General features: G+C 44.7%; 3 protein-coding genes across 6 annotated transcripts in view; 1 reads left to right on the top strand and 2 right to left on the bottom strand.

Annotated features, from left to right (window-relative positions):
- LOC144183321 (uncharacterized) overlaps positions 1 to 2,556 on the top strand; it is an 18,327-nt gene extending 15,771 nt beyond the window's left edge. Inside the window, exons 11-14 of one of the 3 annotated variants that reach the window (XM_077710323.1) lie at positions 754 to 804; positions 881 to 969; positions 1,404 to 1,612; positions 1,960 to 2,556. In XM_077710323.1, the coding sequence (XP_077566449.1) occupies positions 919 to 969; positions 1,404 to 1,612; positions 1,960 to 2,161 (462 nt within the window). In that variant the 5' untranslated portion in view covers positions 754 to 804; positions 881 to 918 and the 3' untranslated portion in view covers positions 2,162 to 2,556. Of the gene's footprint in view, positions 1 to 753; positions 970 to 1,403; positions 1,613 to 1,708; positions 1,755 to 1,959 lie in introns of all 3 variants that reach the window. The other 2 variants (XM_077710324.1, XM_077710321.1) reach the window with 2 other exon arrangements.
- Positions 1 to 20,137, bottom strand: part of pinx1 (PIN2 (TERF1) interacting telomerase inhibitor 1) — a 21,677-nt gene extending 1,540 nt beyond the window's left edge. The window contains exons 1-12 of one of the 2 annotated variants that reach the window (XM_077710320.1): positions 19,889 to 20,137; positions 19,308 to 19,417; positions 18,902 to 19,015; positions 18,742 to 18,814; positions 18,275 to 18,364; positions 15,233 to 15,309; positions 9,304 to 9,526; positions 4,771 to 4,836; positions 4,305 to 4,688; positions 1,926 to 2,400; positions 1,340 to 1,502; positions 91 to 1,032 (exon numbers count right to left, since the gene is read on the bottom strand). In XM_077710320.1, the coding sequence (XP_077566446.1) occupies positions 4,495 to 4,688; positions 4,771 to 4,836; positions 9,304 to 9,526; positions 15,233 to 15,309; positions 18,275 to 18,364; positions 18,742 to 18,814; positions 18,902 to 19,015; positions 19,308 to 19,417; positions 19,889 to 19,907 (966 nt within the window). In that variant the 5' untranslated portion in view covers positions 19,908 to 20,137 and the 3' untranslated portion in view covers positions 91 to 1,032; positions 1,340 to 1,502; positions 1,926 to 2,400; positions 4,305 to 4,494. Of the gene's footprint in view, positions 1 to 90; positions 1,033 to 1,339; positions 2,401 to 4,304; positions 4,689 to 4,770; positions 4,837 to 9,303; positions 9,527 to 15,232; positions 15,310 to 18,274; positions 18,365 to 18,741; positions 18,815 to 18,901; positions 19,016 to 19,307; positions 19,418 to 19,888 lie in introns of both variants that reach the window. The other variant, XM_077710319.1, reaches the window with a different exon arrangement.
- On the bottom strand, positions 5,402 to 9,115 carry sox7 (SRY-box transcription factor 7). The gene is made up of 2 exons (XM_077710318.1): positions 7,435 to 9,115; positions 5,402 to 6,834 (listed from the first exon to the last, which is right to left on the bottom strand). Exons 1-2 carry the CDS (start codon positions 7,706 to 7,708, stop codon positions 6,002 to 6,004), a joined length of 1,107 nt encoding a protein of 368 aa, XP_077566444.1. The 5' UTR covers positions 7,709 to 9,115; the 3' UTR covers positions 5,402 to 6,001.

Raw genomic sequence — 20,137 nt, 5'->3', positions numbered from 1 at the left:
TGTGGTCCTGGGTTCAATTCCCAGTGCATGCAAAGATTTTCCAAATATTATTCAGCGAAATGAATGAGATAAAAGTATAAGTATTACTACCTTCTCTAACCGGGTGGTGGCCCAGTGGCTAAGTCATCAGTCTGCCACCGGTGTGGTCCTTGGTTCGAATCCCAATGCCTGCAAAGATTTTTCAAATATTATTCAGGTAAATGGATGAGACAAAAGCATAAGTATTACTATATTCTCCCACAGGGTGGTGGCCTAGTGGCTAAGTCATCAGTCTGCCAATGGTGTGGTCCTGGGTTCAATTCCCAGTGCCGGCAAAGATTTTCCAAATATTCAGTGAAAAGAATAAGTTAAAATGTCTAAGTGTTTAAGTGTATAAGTATAAGTATTCAGTGGTGAATGAAGCATTTTAACAAAAAAATGACTAAGTGTTTCACCCCATTTCCTTGGATGTAACGTTTCAACACCCTTGTATAAGTGGGGCACGAGTTGGTGTTGTGGGTTGCACACTCGCCTTTGCACCGAGAGAACGTGAGTTCGCTTCCCGGTGTCGGCGGTTCACTGACCAAGCAAGCGGTCGAGGGTCGGCCGAAGGCCGACCCGAGAACGCCTTTCGCACATACAGGTCCATCAAGTGTCTTCCGAACTGCCGAAGGCAGTTCGGAATATAACCTTTTGCTGAAAAGTATGACAAAGTGTTTGATAAAAATTAAAAAGTTTTTCTTTTTTTTTTCTTCTTCTTATTCCATTTTCCAGACCACTTGGTTCGGTGATCAGCCAAAGGGCGACAGCGGGAAGCGAACCCAGGTCTCCCACACGGGAGTCCAGTGCACTAACCTCTGCGCCAACCAAGTGGCTACACTTTCCTTTGTCATCATTTCAGTGTCTTGAGTACCAGTCCACAGAAACAATTAAGGGAAAATGACATGTCCCAACCGGGATTCGAACCCAGGTCACCTCAACCAAAGACGGGTGAGTTAACCTCTATGCCACAAGTTGGCTATACTTTCCTTTGACAGCAGTGGATGATCTGGACTACAAATATACAAGAAAAAAACGACATAGTATAGTTAATCTTTTATTCGTTAAAAAAACAACATAGTATAGCAAGGCTTATTTCCCCCCCCAAAAAAAACGACAGTATAGTATAGCTATTTTTTGCTTAAAATACAACATAGTATATATAGTAAGATATTTTTATAACAAAAAATATGACAGTGTATAGTAAGGTTTTTAATTTAAAAAAAAAATCACATTGTATAATATGGCTTTATTTTTCTTCTTAAAATACGACCTTATAGTTAGGCTTTAATTTTTTTTCCATGGACATTTAAGCACATACCTGAGTGTTTTTTTGCTTATCGAAAGTGTCTGAGCTTAAGTGCATCTTGCATCCTGTTTTGCAGTTGACAGAAACGGCGTTGGCGGTGGCGTTGGCGGCCCAGTTGAGTCAATTCCAGCCGTCTGTGTTACGCCAACAGGAAGGGGGATTCCGACGTATGGCGCTGAAAGGAAAGGAAAGGATGAGGGGAATGCCAACGGCGCTCTCAATTCACTTTGAAGCCAATCACGTCACCCCCGACACGCCACGGATGCTTGACTCATTTTTGTGCATGTAAGGCACTTTTATCCACAAAAAATGCAACCATGTTTAGTAAGGCATTTTCCTATTGTAGTCAAACTTTTCTTTTTTTTTAAACCACAATAACAGGTTTTCATTCCAACTCAACAAGGAGACCTATTGTAAGTGCAATCAGGTAATTAGAGCCAGGTGCAAGGATACTTTTTGCAGTTGATTAGAATCAGGTGCTACTTATTAGACACCCGATGTGTTCTTGCCATACATGGTTGTCTTTTTTAGGGAGGGAAAATAACATTATATTTAAACATTATTGGAGAGTAAAATGAAAGACCTGAGTACTTATTACAGAATACGTTTTCTTTTGTTTCCCCCAAAAACAGGAGCGCTGAAGGAGAAAAGGTCAACGCAGGTCCGGTCCTTCCTCCGCTGGCAGCCAGGCCTCCTCGCCGCGTATCTGTCAGGAACAGGTGCGGCGGCGCAGGTACACGGAGGGGACGCTTGGCCGGGGGCCCCCTTGGCGTGCTCCTGCAACCGGTCCGAAGGGGTCGCCATGCATCTGCGGCCGTCCAGCGCCATTTCTGAGGCCGGAGCGGCGGGATCCATTCTTCTGAGATGTCACAATGGGATGAAGAATGGCGCTGGTGGTGGTGGTAATCCTCGCTGTCCATCCGTCCTCTGGGCGAGCTCCAAGCGCCAATTTGTAAACGGCTCCTGGTGTCCGGCTGTTGGCTCTTCTCCGTTCCGGCGACCGTCACCACAAAACGAACTTTGCAAAGACTCTGCTCGGACTTTGTGCGCCAAACTTTCTTCAGCCTGCAGTCCTGGAAAATAAAATATATATGTATATATATATGTATACATTTTGTTTAGAAAAACATCAAGTACGTCACTGAAATGAGATGTATTGCCTTTGTCATCGGTGCACTTTTCAAATGACTTTTCAGATTGAAGCCAAGAATAAACATGCATTGAAGTAATCAAGTGTGTTCTTTGTCCAAGTGCAACAACCAAGACAAACATTCACTTAGCAGAAAATCGGACTGAAATTTGGGAATTCAACTTCCAATTCCATTAAAGCGCAGTCTTAAAAAAACGACATAGTATAGTAAGGCTTTTTTATGGCCAAAAACGACATAGTATAGTAAGGCTTTTTTATGGCCAAAAACGACATAGTATAGTAAGGCTTTTTTATCGCCAAAAACGACATAGTATAGTAAGGCTTTTTTATCGTCAAAAACGACATAGTATAGTAAGGCTTTTTTTATGGCCAAAAACGACATAGTATAGTAAGGCTTTTTTATGGCCAAAAACGACATAGTATAGTAAGGCTTTTTTATCGCCAAAAACGACATAGTATAGTAAGGCTTTTTTATGGCCAAAAACGACATAGTATAGTAAGGCTTTTTTCGTCAAGAAACGACATAGTATAGTAAGGCTTTTTATGGCCAAAAACGACATAGTATAGTAAGGCTTTTTTATGGCCAAAAACGACATAGTATAGTAAGGCTTTTTTATGGCCAAAAACGACATAGTATAGTAAGGCTTTTTTCGTCAAAAAACGACATAGTATAGTAAGGCTTTTTTATGGCCAAAAACGACATAGTATAGTAAGGCTTTTTTATCGCCAAAAACGACATAGTATAGTAAGGCTTTTTTATCGCCAAAAACGACATACTATAGTAAGGCTTTTTTATCGCCAAAAACGACATAGTATAGTAAGGCTTTTTTATCGCCAAAAACGACATAGTATAGTAAGGCTTTTTTATGGCCAAAAACGACATACTATAGTAAGGCTTTTTTATCGCCAAAAACGACATAGTATAGTAAGGCTTTTTTTTCGTCAAAAACGACATAGTATAGTAAGGCTTTTTTATGGCCAAAAACGACATAGTATAGTAAGGCTTTTTTATGGCCAAAAACGACATAGTATAGTAAGGCTTTTTTATGGCCAAAAACGACATAGTATAGTAAGGCTTTTTTATCGCCAAAAACGACATAGTATAGTAAGGCTTTTTTATCGCCAAAAACGACATACTATAGTAAGGCTTTTTTATCGCCAAAAACGACATAGTATAGTAAGGCTTTTTTATGGCCAAAAACGACATAGTATAGTAAGGCTTTTTTATCGCCAAAAACGACATACTATAGTAAGGCTTTTTTATGGCCAAAAACGACATAGTATAGTAAGGCTTTTTTATCGCCAAAAACGACATAGTATAGTAAGGCTTTTTTATGGCCAAAAACGACATAGTATAGTAAGGCTTTTTTATGGCCAAAAACGACATAGTATAGTAAGGCTTTTTTATGGCCAAAAACGACATAGTATAGTAAGGCTTTTTTATCGTCAAAAACGACATAGTATAGTAAGGCTTTTTTTATGGCCAAAAACGACATAGTATAGTAAGGCTTTTTTATGGCCAAAAACGACATAGTATAGTAAGGCTTTTTTATGGCCAAAAACGACATAGTATAGTAAGGCTTTTTTATCGCCAAAAACGACATAGTATAGTAAGGCTTTTTTATCGCCAAAAACGACATAGTATAGTAAGGCTTTTTTATCGTCAAAAACGACATAGTATAGTAAGGCTTTTTTCTTCGAAAAAACGACATAGTATAGTAAGGCTTTTTTTATGGCCAAAAACGACATAGTATAGTAAGGCTTTTTTATGGCCAAAAACGACATAGTATAGTAAGGCTTTTTCCTTTAAAAAATGTCATTACTTACATTTTCTTTTTATAAAATGTTGGCAGCCTGATTGGCGGCTGGCGACGTTCCAGCTGGAGTTAGGTCATGGGGGTCGTCTGTTATGTTTCCTCTTTCCTCCCGTTCCGTCACGCGGCTTCCCCGCCGCCGCCCGGCCAAACAAACAAGGCGAGCGGGTAAAAAGGCGCTGCTCCGACAGCTGCCCAAAGGATTACGCCTCCGTCCCGTCCGCCGGCCTTTCAAGTGGCCGGCCGGCCGTCGTCCCGAGGCGCGCGCGGGAGGCCGACTGTCTGGCGTTGGCGTGTCCCAAAACATCACGTCGCCGCCTCGCATTCCTCGCCGCCGGCGTGTGACGCATCAACGTTGGAATGGGAGGGATGGCGGCATTGGCACTTTTGGGGTCATCTAAAAGCACATTGAAATTGACCCCTCGTTAGAACTATTACAGAAAATAACAGTGAGAAATGCATGGATCATTAAAACTGACCAGCGGCTGCATGGCGTGTAGAACGTCCATCTTCATTGGTTGGGAGGAAAAGCTTCACTTGGACACCTATTTGATAGAGGGGCAAATGTAGGAGGCACAAAATGGCGGTCAGAGGTCAACATGGTTCATTCTTGTAATTGAATGTGATTGGAGAAATCTGCTACTGCCAAAATGGATCATCATCTGCCAAGAAACAACTACAAAAAGAGCAAACATTACAGGCACAAAATGGCGGTCACAGGTTGAAAAAAAAAAAATCAATGTCCAAGTGAGCCCCCTTTTTTTGAGGACTGGACGCTGGGCTTCCCATTAAACCCACCCAGGCCCAAACATCCTGACAACGACGTTTGGCCATCTTATCGGGCAGGAAACAGCGCTCCTCCGCCACTTCCTCTTTGCGAGAAGCACGACTGGAGTTCCCCCCCCCACCAAAAAAAATCCAGGAAGCGCAGCCAGACTCTAGGATCGGTCGGTGGTGGGTGTCCCTCCCTGCCTCCCTCCCTCCGCCCCAAATTCCACTGGTTTCTTTGGCCATTTTCTCCGAGGCGGCAAACAAAGGCTTTTAATCCTTTGGCGTGGGCGGCCGTCTGAAAAAAGGGAGAAAAAAAATAAGGGCAAAAGACGCCAGACGTACATTAACATTGGGATTTTATTGACAACTTTGCTTTGTACAAGAAATAACAATATCCATTTTTTTTTTACTTTTAAATTACACTTGAAAGCGGCATACATTTTGACCCTAGTTTTGGTCCTAGAGGTGACCCTATATATTGATATTGGTCAGCTCGGGACGGCCAGTTTAAGGACAAAAAAGGTTGAAATTATCTCCTGGCAAGCGCGTGTCTGTCTGTCAGTCCTTTTGTATTTACAGACATTTACAAGTGGAGCAGGTGAAATGTACATGACGACCAAAAGGGGGTCCGCTAGCCTTTCCAGAGGTGTCCCTGCCTATAGTCTTTTGGAGATGAATTTGTTCATTTTTAGAACCTCTTCTCCTCACCGGGGTTGCCGTCATGGATGCGCATTGGAGCATGACAAAAACACAATTGGTGGGGAACACATTTGTGAATTCCTCCATCAATTTGTCCATCTTTTGTCAATTCCAACGCCGACATTGACTCTCTGTGCGCTAGTATGTCCTCCTTTTTCCCTCCTCAGAGGACCAAATGAAAATGAAGGGACGGACGGGTCCCTGTCTCGGTCCCGGTCCGGGTTCTTTTTTCTGTCAAGTTCACGAAATTCCATAGTTGTTGTAGTAGGCGGCGGTGGCGTCGGCCAGAACGGAAATCAGACTGTTCTCCGTGGCGGACACCTGGACGTGACCCGTGACGGCGACCCCGCCGCCGCCGCCTTGCTCGTGCTGAAAGCCGCCCCCTCCGGCGATCAGGTATTGGTCCAGCTCGTTCCGGTCCACCTCGCCCAGGAGTTCCGCCTGACTCAACTGGTCCAGAGTCTCCATGTGACCTTGCGCCTCCGGGGGCGGGGACAGCTGACCCAGGTGGTGGTGCGGGACCCCGCGATGGCTCGGCGGGAACGACGAGTCTGCGTAGTAAGGGACGGCGCCGTGCGAGACCCCGCAGTGAATCTGGCCCTGACCGTAGTCCAGCTGGTACGTGGGGCTGCCCATCTGGTGGTGCTGGTGCTCCTCGGGGGACGCCCGGTAGTACGAGGGGGGCGCGTGCTCGTGATCCACCGCGTCCAGGGGGGACATCTCGGGGGGCGTGGGGAGGCCGTAGGGGTAGGCGTCCATGGCCGGCTCGCGGAAGCTACGCACTCCGGGCAGGGAGGGCGCCGAGGACGAGGAGAAGCGGAGGTCGGCGTCCTTGTCCATGGGGCGGCAGAGCGCCCGCTGCTTGGGCAGGGCGTTCTGGTCGGGCGCCGGCGGCGGGGGGCATCCCAGCAGGAAGGAGGGGTCCACCCGCTTGCAGATACGCTTGAGCTGCTTCTTGCGCCGGGGGCGGTACTTGTAGTTGGGGTAGTCCTGCATGTGCTGCACGCGCAGGCGCTCCGCTTCCTCCACGTACGGCCTCTTCTGGGGGGGCGTCAAGGCCTTCCACGACTTGCCTGAAACAAAACAAAACACTAATTGTGGAAAGGGAAGAATTCTGCCAATCAGTCAATCCCACTGGAGACATTTTTTTGCCATTCTTTTTGGGAATAATTTGGTCACCAAGTCCGTCATCACTAAGCTAGTAAACTCAATTTCCTGACAGATGACTCACAAAATGACTCTTTCTGGTCATTTTTTTTTCAACCAATTTCATTCCCCTTTAATTTAATCTATATGTATATAAAGATGAATAAAGAATTAAGTGCTGGCCAAACGCTTTTTTTAATTTTAAGTCATGTTTAGAATTGAAAGCTTTCTCATTACAAAGTCAAATGGAATTGAGTGACCCCCCATTTTATTTTAGCGTAGTAATATCAAACATTTTTTAGAAGAGAAATTAATTTGTTGGAAAAATTAATGACAAGTGTAAATTATATGTAACTGTAAATACATTTTTGTTGTTGATCACAACCCAACTTTGGCAGTAAAATTATATTCATTCAATAAGGTAACAGCTATTATTAAAGGGCCTTTAAAAAGCAGCAGATTTCCCTATTTAAAAAAAATAAATAAATCACAATTAATAGAAATAAGTTATGAAATGTTGTACTCACCCAGCATCTTGCTCAACTCGGCGTTGTGGAGGTCGGGATTCTGCACGGCCAGCCTCTTGCGTTCGTCCTTGGCCCAAACCATGAAGGCGTTCATGGGCCGACGGATGCGGGGTTCCGCCGTCTTGTCCACGCCGCCGCCGCCACCGCCGGCAACGGCACCCCCTCCACCTCGGCGCGTGTCCCCCGCCATGTCGCCGTCCACCGGCATTTGCGGAGGCGGACACTCGAAGGAGTCGGGGGGCCACGATGAGTAGGCGCTGACCAGGGCGGCCATGTGGACTCTTGACTTGTTGGGGGATTTTTCCTTGTTTTTCTTCCTAAACTGGAACTCGGAAGTGACTTTGTGAGCTTTCGAATTGAATTTTTTTTAGAAATGAAATGGATTGGAATTCCAAAAGAAGGTACAAGCGAGCGCTGCTGCTCCTCCTCGGCAACGCCGCACGTGTGTGAGACAGAGACAGAGAGATCCAGGTTGTCCTCCGTCAAGAGAAAAAGGGGGCTTTATATCTCAGGAGGAGGGGGCTTTCCTTTCCTTGCCGTCGTTGCCTTTGCTTTCTTCTCTCTCTTTGCTCGAGCTCCTCCCGATACCACAAAGGTGACGCCCGCCCGCTCGCCCGTCCACCCGCTTGCTTGTTCAGGAGCGGACCAGGAACGTGGACTTTTTGTCTCCTGCGAATGGAAAGGCTCCGCCTCTGGACTGGCACAGGCGGTGACGCGCCCCCAAAAACTTATCAAACCTGTTGAGGTGCCTTCAGGTGTGGCCAAAAAGGGGCCACGTGACTAAAGGGAATCTACTGACTTTTTTTTGCAAAAGGTGGCATTTTAGTTGACTGTGGTCCTTGTCTATAATTTTGGGGGGTCGTCTAGAAATGATAAACATTTTAGTTTTTTCTATTAAAGTACATTTTAACCAAGGAAGGAAAAGCTGATTTTAATTGCCCCTGCTACCCTAAAATAAAAAGAGCACTATATAAATGGAAAAAAACAACTTGAATTTATTTTTCCACAAGCTTAAAAATCAACAAGATTGTCGTCTAAATGTCAGGAACCAAAACAACTATTTCAGGAAATAAATTGGTAAACAAAAAAAAAAGCCCCATATTTCGCAAATTGCATAAACGCCAATCATTTTTTTTTTGGAGGTGGGACTTTTTGGTGACAAATATTAATAAGGATTTGGCAAAAAAAGTCACCTAAAAAGGAGACGTTAATTTTATGCAATCAAGTCCATTTGGTGTTCCAATTTATGTTAACTGCCGTGAAGACCTTAAAAGGAATTCTTTCATTTCCCTCATAGTATAAACCATTTATTTTGTTGTTGTTGTTGTTGTGGCCCCATTTGAGTCACAAAGGCATGCCGTCCCATTTCCAGGTTACCGGCAAAGTGACTCGAACGTCACGCAAAACCGGTATTTGACGCCGGCTGCGATTGGTTGGCGACCGCTCAGATGTTTTTTTTTTTTTTTAAAGAGGAATTTGCGAGCGGTCGCTATCAGAGCGCTTCATTATTCTTATTATTTTGCAATTGGCGGAATGACTTGTTTTGAAAAAGGCAAAAAAGCAGCCAGGGGTAATTACTCCCGTGGCCACGCCCACAACTTTCTGATTACTTTAACCGACCGGTCTGACGATGAAAAAAAAAAATGATAAACTACAACGGTCAAAATATCTCTCGGCGTTAATGGCTCTTCTTTTTTTTGGACTTTTTGGGCGGGATAGGCTCCGCCTCTTCGCCGCTATTCGTTTCAAGTAGTAGCGCTTGGCTTTCGACTGCCATTTTGTTTTTTTGCTTCTTTTTCTTCTTTTTTGGGGGCGCTTGGTCCTCCTCACAGTCATTTTCAGACCCTATCTTCTTTTTGGAACACTCACCTTCTTCGTCTTCTTTTTTGGTCGATTTCTTTTTCTTGGCTTTCTTTTTGGGGGGTTCTTCTACCGACGTGTCCTGGGGGGCGTCGGCATCGTCGTCGGTGGCGTTGGCCGCCTTCAACGTGGCCATCCTTTGTGCAAAGTACTGGTTCATGGTGAGGCTGCTGGTCACCGTTAAGGAAGGCGGAGTCTCGGCCTCGTTGCCATGGGAATGTGCGCTTTTTTCCTGGAAAAGACACACACACAAATATTTTAAAAAAATTCAAAATGTAAACAGTAATACAAAAGAAACCGTTTTTTTAAAGAAATGTTTATGAATTACTGTACAATTAGCACTTAGTAAATTAGTATTAGTATTTTTTTTTTTCCTAATGAAAATAGTATGGCAAGGAAATATTAATTTCCCAAAATCAGACTTGTAGTAGTTCATCGGAATCAGATTACAATTTTTGGAATGAATCCAAAGGAGCAAAAGGTCGACTAAAAAAACAATTGTACATAAAGAAATAGTCCGATTTTTCTTAAATGATATAATGCATCGACTTAAAGGAAAAACAGACTATGATTAATCAACAAAGTTTAAAAAGACGAGGCCCCCAGACCCCCACCCCTCTTAAGTTTACACAGAGATGGTCGCTTGGGGACCCCCGGACGCCGATGACCACGGACGGGCGAGTTAAAGGATGAGCCGGCGACACGGCGTGCATTTAAAGACGGGCCTTGGGGACTAAATAAGGCCAAACAATAGCTACCCTTTAAAAAAAGAAATACTATAATATGATTGAATTGCTGAATATGACAAAAAGGGGAAAAAAATGAAAGTGAATGATGAATTCTGTCATGGGATAATGAACAAGTTTCATAGTTTATCACGATAAGTCCAACACTTACAGGTTTCGCAAGTAAATAAAAGAGATCCAGAAAGTAAATAAATAAAGGACTAAAATTTTCTAGTGCATTTAAAAAAATAATGATCCATGGATAATGACTTGGCATTTTGCAATCGCTCACTCACTCCCTCACGGTCGCATTTGGATTCCAGGCCAATGTAATAATCTGGGGTTAGCCATTGGCCAATTGGCTCTCTGGTCGGTTGCTAGCGAGACGAGGCGGCGGCTTAATTACGGGTTAGCGACGCAAAGCCGTCCGACGGCTCAAGGTGGGAAACTGGATCATCCAAAAGACGTTTCCAAGTAACTTGTCACCGCAAACACACGCACGCACGCACTTTTTTTTTTTATTTTTCTTGGCTTGGATCCCTTGGGCCGCGCCAAGCTCACCTTACCACTTTTCTGGCCTCACCTTTGTCCAAAGCGGGAGGCTCATTTCACAGTTACTTGTAAAGCCACCTCCGGCCATCATTTCTCCCAAATCCTAGTTTACGTGCTGTCAGCTAGCAAAAAGATTGTTGGACTTTCCCCCCCCCCCAAAAAAAGTTTGGCAAAACAGAGTCAACTTTGTAGTTCAACTTTACCAGTTATTTTGCCCTTGTCAATCAATGTATCAACATTTTGGATTTCCAGTTATTAATCTTATCTTTTTTTTAAGGTTGAAGCCAGCGTACTTTGGGGAAAATGATCTAGTATTATGCCAGTCAATTGTCATGGAAGTGGGGGCATGCTAAGTGCTAATTGGTGAGCATAGTAGCCAAGTGGTGGAAAAGGTTAGTGGAAGCAGCCACACTTGTTTTCCCCCTCCCACCTTCCTTCTCCTTCTTCTCTCCGGCCAGGAAAAGGATGCGCTGAGCGCAAACCGCGTGCGAGGCCGAGATAAGGCTCCTTCGGCCGAGGAGGAGCGGCCCGGCTGGCAGGCCGGTCGGGCCGCCTTTCCTGCGCCCTCTCCCCAGGTGGGGGTGGCGCTGGAGAGGCCGCCGGGGGTCCGGCTGGGAAGGCATTTGACGCTCTCTCGCCGCTAACGAGGCCCACCGCTAGCCAGTCGGCCAACACTTCCAAAAGACTAAAGCGACTGTTGGAGTTTGAATGAGGACGCGTGCCACTAAGTATGTTTTTTGGTTATTTTGGAGTTCCCAATTGAGTGAATTATAGATCAACCTGCCGACATATTTTTTACGAGTACTACAATGTTAGGTAGTGGGAAAGTGCTTTTTTTGCAATATTTCCGTTTTTTCCCTTTTCCGATAAATGGTCGCCAATAACGGCTGGGGGTCCGTAATTAAGTGGGGGGGGGGGGGGGGGGTTGGGTCACGCATTGTCCTGCCACAATAATAAATTTGGCCATAGTCGGGGTCTATGGATCAGGTCCCGATGAGCCAGCCGTCTCTCCCACGTGAGCGTCGGGATTCGAAAAGTCATCCTTCAGCACGTTGATGTGGGCGGACACAATATGAATCAAAAGTGGATGTCAAAGTCCCCGCTAAGTAAGGCCACCTTTCACCTATCGCCGTCAATAAAAAATATTTCCAATGAAGGATGAAAGTAGCTAAAAAAATGGGTTGCTACCTCTCGATTTTAGCATTTAAAATTTAGAGTAAGTTTTGTGGAGGGAGGGCGGGCAGGGTGGCGTTCCCAGACAAAATAAATCACCTGGCCTAAAAAGGCCGTTTATCACGGGCAAACAAATGAAGATGGCATTATGCATGAGGCAGAGCTCATTTATTTAGCTTGGGCGCACGCTAATTAGCCTGGCAGCATCTTAACAGAGACACACAAACCAGGGTTGTTTTTTAACGTCTCTGGCAGGAAACCAACGGGACGCTAAACGTGTAGCCGTGCTTTGGCGGGGTGTTGACGTGTTCTGGCGTTAAAGGGTGAAGCCCCCACCCGCCCCCCTTTTTTTCAGACAAAAGGTTAAGCCTTCAATTAGATGTTATCTGAGAGGGAATTGGAGGGCTTGACTTTAAGCGTGACGCCCTGCGCGCGGGTGCAGTCGACCGACCGTGACAACGCCGCCATGGTGCTAACTTTTGTTTTGTTTTGGAACTTTTAAATGCCTCGAGACGCTTTTACGCCGTTACATTGCGGACGATCACTGGCGACACTCAAAAGAAGAACAAACGCGGGGAGCCCCTGGGTGACCCCCGCGAATGTAAGAGTGAGTGGGAGAGGCCCCAGGGGCGGCCAGGGGTCACATCGACCCCGAGAGGGCCGGGCGGCGTGCCCAGCGTCTGACTCAAGCCAGAGAGACTAAATCATCTCTGAAACAATTTCAAATGTCTGGGAAAACTTTGCTACCACTTTGCCTAACAATCTAGACTAGTGGTCCGGCTAAAACGGCCATTTTGGTTCTATGTCAAAGTTAGAACGGCCATTTTGGGTCCGTTTAACTCGAGAGTCAACATATCAAATTTAAAGGGCATCTCTTATGGTAAAATACAAATGGAAATTAAGGAATTTAATTAGTTTATTTTAATTTTTTTCCACATCCCTTTCTGCCCGGCGACCAATCAAAAAGAAAGCCTACCCCTTTAGCAATCGAAACGTTAGCATCGCATCTGTCCGTCGGCGCCCCCGCGCCATCCATCACCCTTCCCACGCAAGGCCCCGCCCCCTGGCCGTCCCCCGCCTCGACGCAATTACCGCCTGTGTGACAAACGACGGGCCGGCCAGGTATCAGAAACCCGGCCGGCGTCCCTTCCGCCCCCCCCGGCGGTGCCCGGGCCGTAACGCGGCCCCACGGCCGGCCGGCCCCGGACCTCCTCGGGGGCTTCGCTTAGAGGAGCCGGCGGGAGGCCCCATTTATCTCGGGGTCGGGGGGGCCGGCGACGGGGCCCCGGTCGGGGCCGGAAAAGCCCGGCATTAGCTGAAATAAAAGCGCCCCGGTGAAAAATGTGCCGCCACTGGCTAATTAATCAGTCAAAGGGGAGCGCGGCGGACGGCCACTTGAGGGAGCCCAGCGGGCCGGCGCCGGGGGCCCGCTGATAAATCGACTCCCCCGCGCTTCATACATCAACTAAAGTTAGTCATTTTTTAAAAAGCGCCGGCTCGGTGGAAACGTGGAATCCAGTCAACGGGCCGACGGGATGCCGCTAAAATCTGAGCGCTAGCTTTAAATTATTTGCAATAACGATAGCCAAGTGACTTTACTTTGTTTATTTATGTCGATTTTTTTGGTAGAAATGGATGAATTATTCAAGCCTATATTGATACATACATATTTTGAGCAGTGCATTTATATATTATGTCTATTCTATTAAAATTCTTTTTTTTTATTCCGAGGGACCGTTAAATGCTCACTTTAAAGGATTTTAAAGTATTTATTGGTTTCTTAATTAAAAACAAGTTCATAGTGGGATGAAGTCATTTCAAAATTTTGAGCATTTTTTGTGCCACGTGATTGGACGCCAAAAATGTCCCCAAATCTCAGGTAAGGCCTTTGATGAGGCGCGCGGTTCGGGGAGAGCATTGCGAGCGGCGATAAGAGGCCGGCAGGAAAGCACACGGCCGCGGAGGAAGGAAAAAGCGCTCAGATTCGTCGTCGGGGACGGAAGGGAAGACGGGGGGGGGCCGAGAAACCCGCCCAGATTCCCCACCGTCTGCGTGGATGCAGATGCGCGATAACCACGGGAAAATGCTTTTACTCACGTGTTATGTTAGGCCGATACTGATTATTTAGGTATTATTATTTATCAGTTTATGGGTGGCTTTTAAATCTCTGTATACAAAATTGATGCAATTCAATCCTTTCCACCATTTTGATTCCTGACACAATCTTAAATTATTCAATTTGATTGAAAATAAACTGCTGCTATGTAAAAACATCAACGAATGCGCGCCTGTTGCTTAGAATTGAACATGACCTACTTTAAAGGTCAAATGTTTCTTTATGCTTTTGGGTACATAAAAAAATGTGACTCATACTCGAGTGCAACATATGTTTTCTTTTTGTTTTTGTTTTTTTCTCCCTCTTCATTGTGCATTCTTTGGCAGCTGCGAGCGATCCTCGTGCGCCACTTGTAGTCCAAACAAAAAAAAACGGGGTATTTGAAATGTAAATACGGCGACGGCGATGCTGCCTGGCGAGGCCTCGCGGGGGTTCATTGTAATTGGGTCTTAGCCCCCCCCCCCTTACGGTCAATGGCATGCGTCCCTGTCGGCCGAAAAATAACAAGCGCCATAACGGAACGATTACGGAGCGGCGCCTTTTCCCAGGGTAATGTGCCGGGGAGCGGCGGCAGCGGCGGCCATTGTGGGGCTCACCTGCGATGCGAGGAGGGCTCTGCTTTCATTCTCCCGCTGCATTTTGGGAAATTCCCCATGCCAATTTTACACAGACAAACGGCCGAGATAAACTAACAAAGGCGGCGAGGGAAAGAAAAAAAACGAGGTGTGGAGGTTGCTTTCTGCTTTGGCTTTTATGCAACACAATACTTAACGGCCAATTCGAACATTTTTAGTCATGAAAAAAAATAAGTATATCCTCCATTTAAGTATTGTTTAAAGGTTTTGTTTTTCTTTATTTCAGAGTAAAGAATTGGATATACTTTGGCTATTATATACGACATATATTAAGGGCGAAAGATGTCCAATAATTTGATCTAGTATAAAAATAATGGACCAATTAATGAGGTCATCCTAATATTTAATACATAAGTTTTTTTAAGGAAAAAAATGCACTGCTCAAAATGTATGTATCAATATAGGGTTTTGACAGAATCTATCGTTGACTTGCCCTAAAACGTTTGTATTGCGCTAAATGGGATTGGCGACAAACTCAACTTTTTTTTTGCAAACGCAGACATTTTTTTATTTATTTTTTAGCCGCTTCCCGCCCGATGGCGGCCGGCGACGTGTCGGCGGTTGGGAGTTCAAATCCTTTAAGTGGATTTGTCCCCGTTAAAAGCCGCACGCCGCGAGCGGGCTAATCCTAAACGCTTAGCGCAGCAAACGCCACGGGCGCCGCTGCTAATGACTACCGAGCGAGCGAGCGAGCGGGCGACCGATCGCCATGACGCTTTTGCGTCCGGGGGTCCTACCTGCTCCGGGACGCCTTTCACTCTCTTGCCGAAGATGCAGTTGAGGTCCGTTGCGCTTCGGGAAGACAAGTCCTTTCCTGAAGAAGAAAAAAAAACAAGGAAATTAAATCAAAATATCAAGAATAAAGTATGAAAAGTCTTTAGAATTGAGGCTAGGCAAGTGACCTCCAACGTCAATGCATGAAAATAGGAGAGAATTGATATGTTGGACAGTCCATTTAAAACATAAACAAGAAAATGTTTAGTTTTAAGATTTTTTTTTGTCCTCCTATTATTTTTATTTTATGATTTTTCTCATTTTCACCTGCATTTGTTCAGTTTTTAGAAAGAAAAATAAAAGCGGTCAGGCCACAACCCCCCCCTCGCACTCCCACTTGAAGGACCTCAAAGACCCGCGGACGCTCGGTCCCGAGTCCTGTTCGTACAGCTGCATCCTCTTCCTTCGGCGCGCCTCTGATAACATTTGGTTATTTATTGCCCTAGCGGCTGGCTCTATCGCCCCCGCGCCCCCTTTCAGAAGCCAGCCAGAAAGCCAAATAACAAATATGCCGGCAAAAATAAAAAAATTAAAAAAACGGGTACGGGTGAAGGGTCAAAGGGCAAGTCATCGGCGGATAAAAAGCTGACATCCAAAATATCACTGTTTGTTTTTGTTTTTAATTTGACGATACGCAACTAGGCGGAGGTAGCAATTACAAAGTGTGGGGGTGCCGTTTTAAGGGGTGCCGCTGTCACCATGTGGCGGAGATTTTCAAGTCAGCCGGCATTTTGGAGCGCTAGCAAACAAACAAACACGCCATCAATCGCGGCAGAGCTAACAGCAAGTCGATAAAATACAACAGAAATAAATTAATAGGCAGCTAAAAAGTGGGGAGGGAGCTTGGAAGATTTAAAACAGACTTCCAGTAAAAGACAGCTTTAACATTCAGGTTGGCATACAAGAGAGCGGTGTCAAAGTGGTGGCCCGGGGGCCAAATTTGGGCCGCCAAATTATTTTGTGGGGCCCAAGAAAATCTAATTCAAATTATAGATGTATATTATATTTCCTGATTTTTCCCCTTAAAATCAATCAATGCAATTGTTTTAGTTCAAATAGCATTTTGTAAAATTAAAAAAATATCAACATTTAGTTTTAATATTGAATCTATTTTTTTGTTTCCTTTTGAAATGAAAAATGATTAAAAGATGTTTTCCCTTACTACGACGAGTCCTGCCCGGCAACAAATTGGGCGAGCGCCTTCACGTGTATTGTGATTATTTTAGGTGGGTCACGTGACGGCGGTTAGCGTACGGGAACGGGGAGTCTCGTCGCCAGGATCCCAAACTGGACCTACTCGCTCGCGTGCCTTCCTCAAACGTCGCCTTTGGCCCCGCCCCGATTGGGTGGCGGCCAAGTGCGTGCGGCAGCGGAGATTTCCAGCGCTAAAGCTCGTTAGGGGCGCCCCACGGGATTGGCTCCTGACTTCTGAAGAAGGTCAACGCCGAGGTCACGCTGAACTCGGGCCAGGCGGGTCGCCATATATTATTTCAGGAATATTGCGGTACATTTAAAAGGATGCTAATGACTACTTTTGGTATTATCACATCATTACAATTACAACAAAAAAATCCCCAATTTTTAAAATTAATTCGACAGACTGTTTTGCCATTAGCAGTTATTATTTTAAACCCAAAAATAAAGAAGTGACTTTCCCCAAAATGAACAGGACGTCGGGAAGTGAGTGAGGAATGCTTAGAAATCATCGGAAAGTGACCCAAAATCAACAGAAGGCGACCCGGAAATGCTCCCAAGTCAACAGGACACCAGTCGTGGACATAAAAACCCTGCGCAAAAATGGCCTCCAATGAGAAGGAAGCCATCAAAATGTACAACAAGCGCCTTTGGAATACGGCAGAATGTACTGGAAGTGCGCCAAAATGGACAGGAAGGCTAAGCCACTACTTGAAAATTAACCATGACTTTCGCAGTTTCCTTATTGGTCCTCATTATCCTTGAACAAAACATATTTTTGAGCTTAGAAGAAAAAGATTGTTAGCATGAAGTCGTCATTGGCCTCTATGGGCGTCCGTGACTCATTTACGGCGGAAAATAGCAAGTGGGGTGCTCAAGTCGTTCATGGGAACACGTCGGCGTCATTCTTCCCGCTTCCTGTTTGCCTGTTGGCCGCATCTGGTGCCTCCATTTACAAAATAGGCAAAGTCCGCGGCAAATACACGCGGCCGTTTGGCTAGCAGACGTCCATCTCTGTCACCCGGCGATAAGTGCCTCTAACAATAGCCTCCCTCCTCTTGAGTTTTGAACGCTGATGAATGCGAACGTCTATTTGCTGTTGATTGGCTTCATTGTCTTTGCCCCAGGACGTGTTGGCGTGTTCGTACCCCCCGACCTGTCATCCGTGGGAGACCCCCCGGGGATTTTTTTTTTTGTAAGAGTGGAGACCTTCTACAGCTGCTGCTAGACGTCGGGGAAAAAAAAAGAAAAGAAAGAAAGAAAAAGGAAGCACCTGATTTGACGGCATACTCTGTCAAAGGAACGGAAGGATCATTATGGGAAATGCGGCTAGCATGTGGTCACACGTGGAGCAAAGGCTACATTTTTATTCCGATTTTTGGTCATACTTCTAGAGTGGTGCTATGTTTGTAGGGTTAGGAAAAATATTAAGACTCCCACTTCAAATGAATTGGACATTAAAGTGGGTCAAAGGCCAGCCTGTTTTTCCCAAGCCAGGTGCAAACGTTGAAGAAATACGACGAAGCGCTGAGTCATTTTGCTCTCCAGTCATCCCTAACGGCAAGTTCCTCATGGTGCCTATCGCTCAGACGGCTTCCTCATATCCCTTCCCTCCCAAAAATAAATAAATAATCAAATAAAAACACCTGCCCCGACGGCAACCGGGGCCCGGTGACCTCGCACGGGCCGACGGAGACGTGATGGGTGTCTGAGGCCAGAGCCAAAATAAAAAAGGGGGCGCATCAGAAGTTTTGACGGAGGATAATTTAAGTGAGAGTTGGAGGGAAAAAAAGTAGAGTTTGAGAACGCACCTTTTGCAAATTTCATGTAATGGACTCGCTTTTTGGATGATTTGGATTTCTCTTCCAGGCTGAAGCTTTTCTGTTCCTCTGGTTGGCTTTCTAAAAAAAAATAAAAATACAATTCATTCAAAAATAATAAATAAATATTAAGTCAAACAAATAGGTTTTGTTTTTGCAGTTCTACATGATTCCTGGGCTTTACAGCAGCACCCTCCTGTGGCGAAAACTGGTAGGACATGACAGGAATAGTAGCAGAATTTGATTTGTAATTATGATGCTTTTTTTTTTTTTTTTTTTTTTAAAGGTTTTTCATCTTCTATGCAAAAATAAAAGATTATTTTCTTTCCCACGCATCTGAAACTTAAATTTTGACTTGGAAACAAGAATAAAAATGACCTAAATAAATCACAGTGACTTCAAAATGGGCCATTTTTAAATATTTTTAAAAACAGTCCCAAAATGTTTGCATGGATTACCAGCGTTGCCATGGCACTCATTGAGCTGAGCGAGTAAGTCATTGAAATCGTCCTGGTGTTTGATCCATTTGTCCTGGGAAAAAAATTAAGGAGGATGAGTATGACAACCCGAGACAAACGCCGGCCAGTCTGCCATTTTATGGCTTTAAAATGAAGTCACCTCGGGGATATCCTTAGTTCCGTCACTTTTAGTTCCGAGGCCGAAGCCGTGAAGATCCTTTTTCATTCTGACTTTGACGATGTCGACTATTCCTTGCTCACTTCTGCCCAGGCCCTGAGAAAAAAAGCAAAAGTGGATTAACTCATTGCCAGGTGGATTTAATAATCGATTCAAGCTAGGAGCGACTTAATATAATAAAAAATGGACATTGCCAGGAATGTAGCACCTACCAAGATGGCCGCTCAGAGACCAAAATACACACCCATAACCACTTTAGTTTGATTTGTACAATCAAATGATTTACTTTTCTCAGTGTCAGTTATGAGACACTCATTGTCTGCCACTGTGGGTGATAGGGTCCAATTCATGGACGTGGAAGGGTGGCAGCGAGGGCAATATACCGTACCTTGCCTTTGGACCAGCCCATGCGTTCCAGCATCTTCTGCCCAATCTTGGACTCGTCATTGCTCCAAGCAGTGTTCCGAGGATCCACCACCCACTTTTGTTTTTTACGGTCTGAAATATGGCATAATTCGTTCAGAAATCAATTATGATACAAATAAAAATGTACTTTTATAAATGTACTTCATCTACAGCTGGGATATTTCGGGCTACTTTTCCCAGTGTTTATAAACACTGCCTGCTTTGTTTAAGTTTAAAAACATGACCCAAATATAATTCACATCAACGTTTATCACAAATAAGAAAATACCATGCTACGTTGCAGTGAAAATAAGTAAGAATTGTCTTTTATGTAACGCCAAAGCCGTAACTTGATTAAACAGCACATGTGTCGACGATGACAGAACATGCTAAAGCTATTGCTAGCTACTGGATGTTTTTACTTTTTTCCCCAACAATGAAGAGCAATTATTGGGTTGACATTAACTTTTACGAAGACACAAACGCTTTTAAGAGTTGTCAAAGTAGGTCATTTCGGACATTTATGAGGGAAAAATAACGTAAATAAGATATGATTTTTCTTACTTTCGGCAAGCATGGACATCTTTAGGGGTCCTGGTGATATTTCCGTTGTAGGAGTCCTCTTTGCCTGAGGTAAATATTACGGTAGCTCCAGATAACGTTAACATAAGACTAAAACAAGTATTATATCTTCATAATATATTTATAATAAATACATCTCATTATAATTGGATAATGACATGAAAATCATTCAATTTAAAGATGACTTATGTCACGCAAAAAGAAAAGGCACTCTTAAATCTACCTCATGCT

Source organism: Stigmatopora nigra, chromosome 2 (genome assembly GCF_051989575.1).
Source record: "Stigmatopora nigra isolate UIUO_SnigA chromosome 2, RoL_Snig_1.1, whole genome shotgun sequence".
Classification (NCBI taxonomy): Eukaryota; Metazoa; Chordata; class Actinopteri; order Syngnathiformes; family Syngnathidae; genus Stigmatopora; species Stigmatopora nigra.
Note: the sequence above shows the minus strand (reverse complement) of the source record. Positions and strands in the feature narration are given on the sequence as shown.

Bases quoted from the DNA above. Each gene is read 5' to 3' on its own strand.
- sox7 (XM_077710318.1), bottom strand. From the start codon at position 7,708: ATGGCCGCCCTGGTCAGCGCCTACTCATCGTGGCCCCCCGACTCCTTC. The intron at 6,835-7,434 runs GTGAGTACAACA...GTTTTGTTTCAG, and splicing joins CGAGTTGAGCAAGATGCTGG to GCAAGTCGTGGAAGGCCTTG.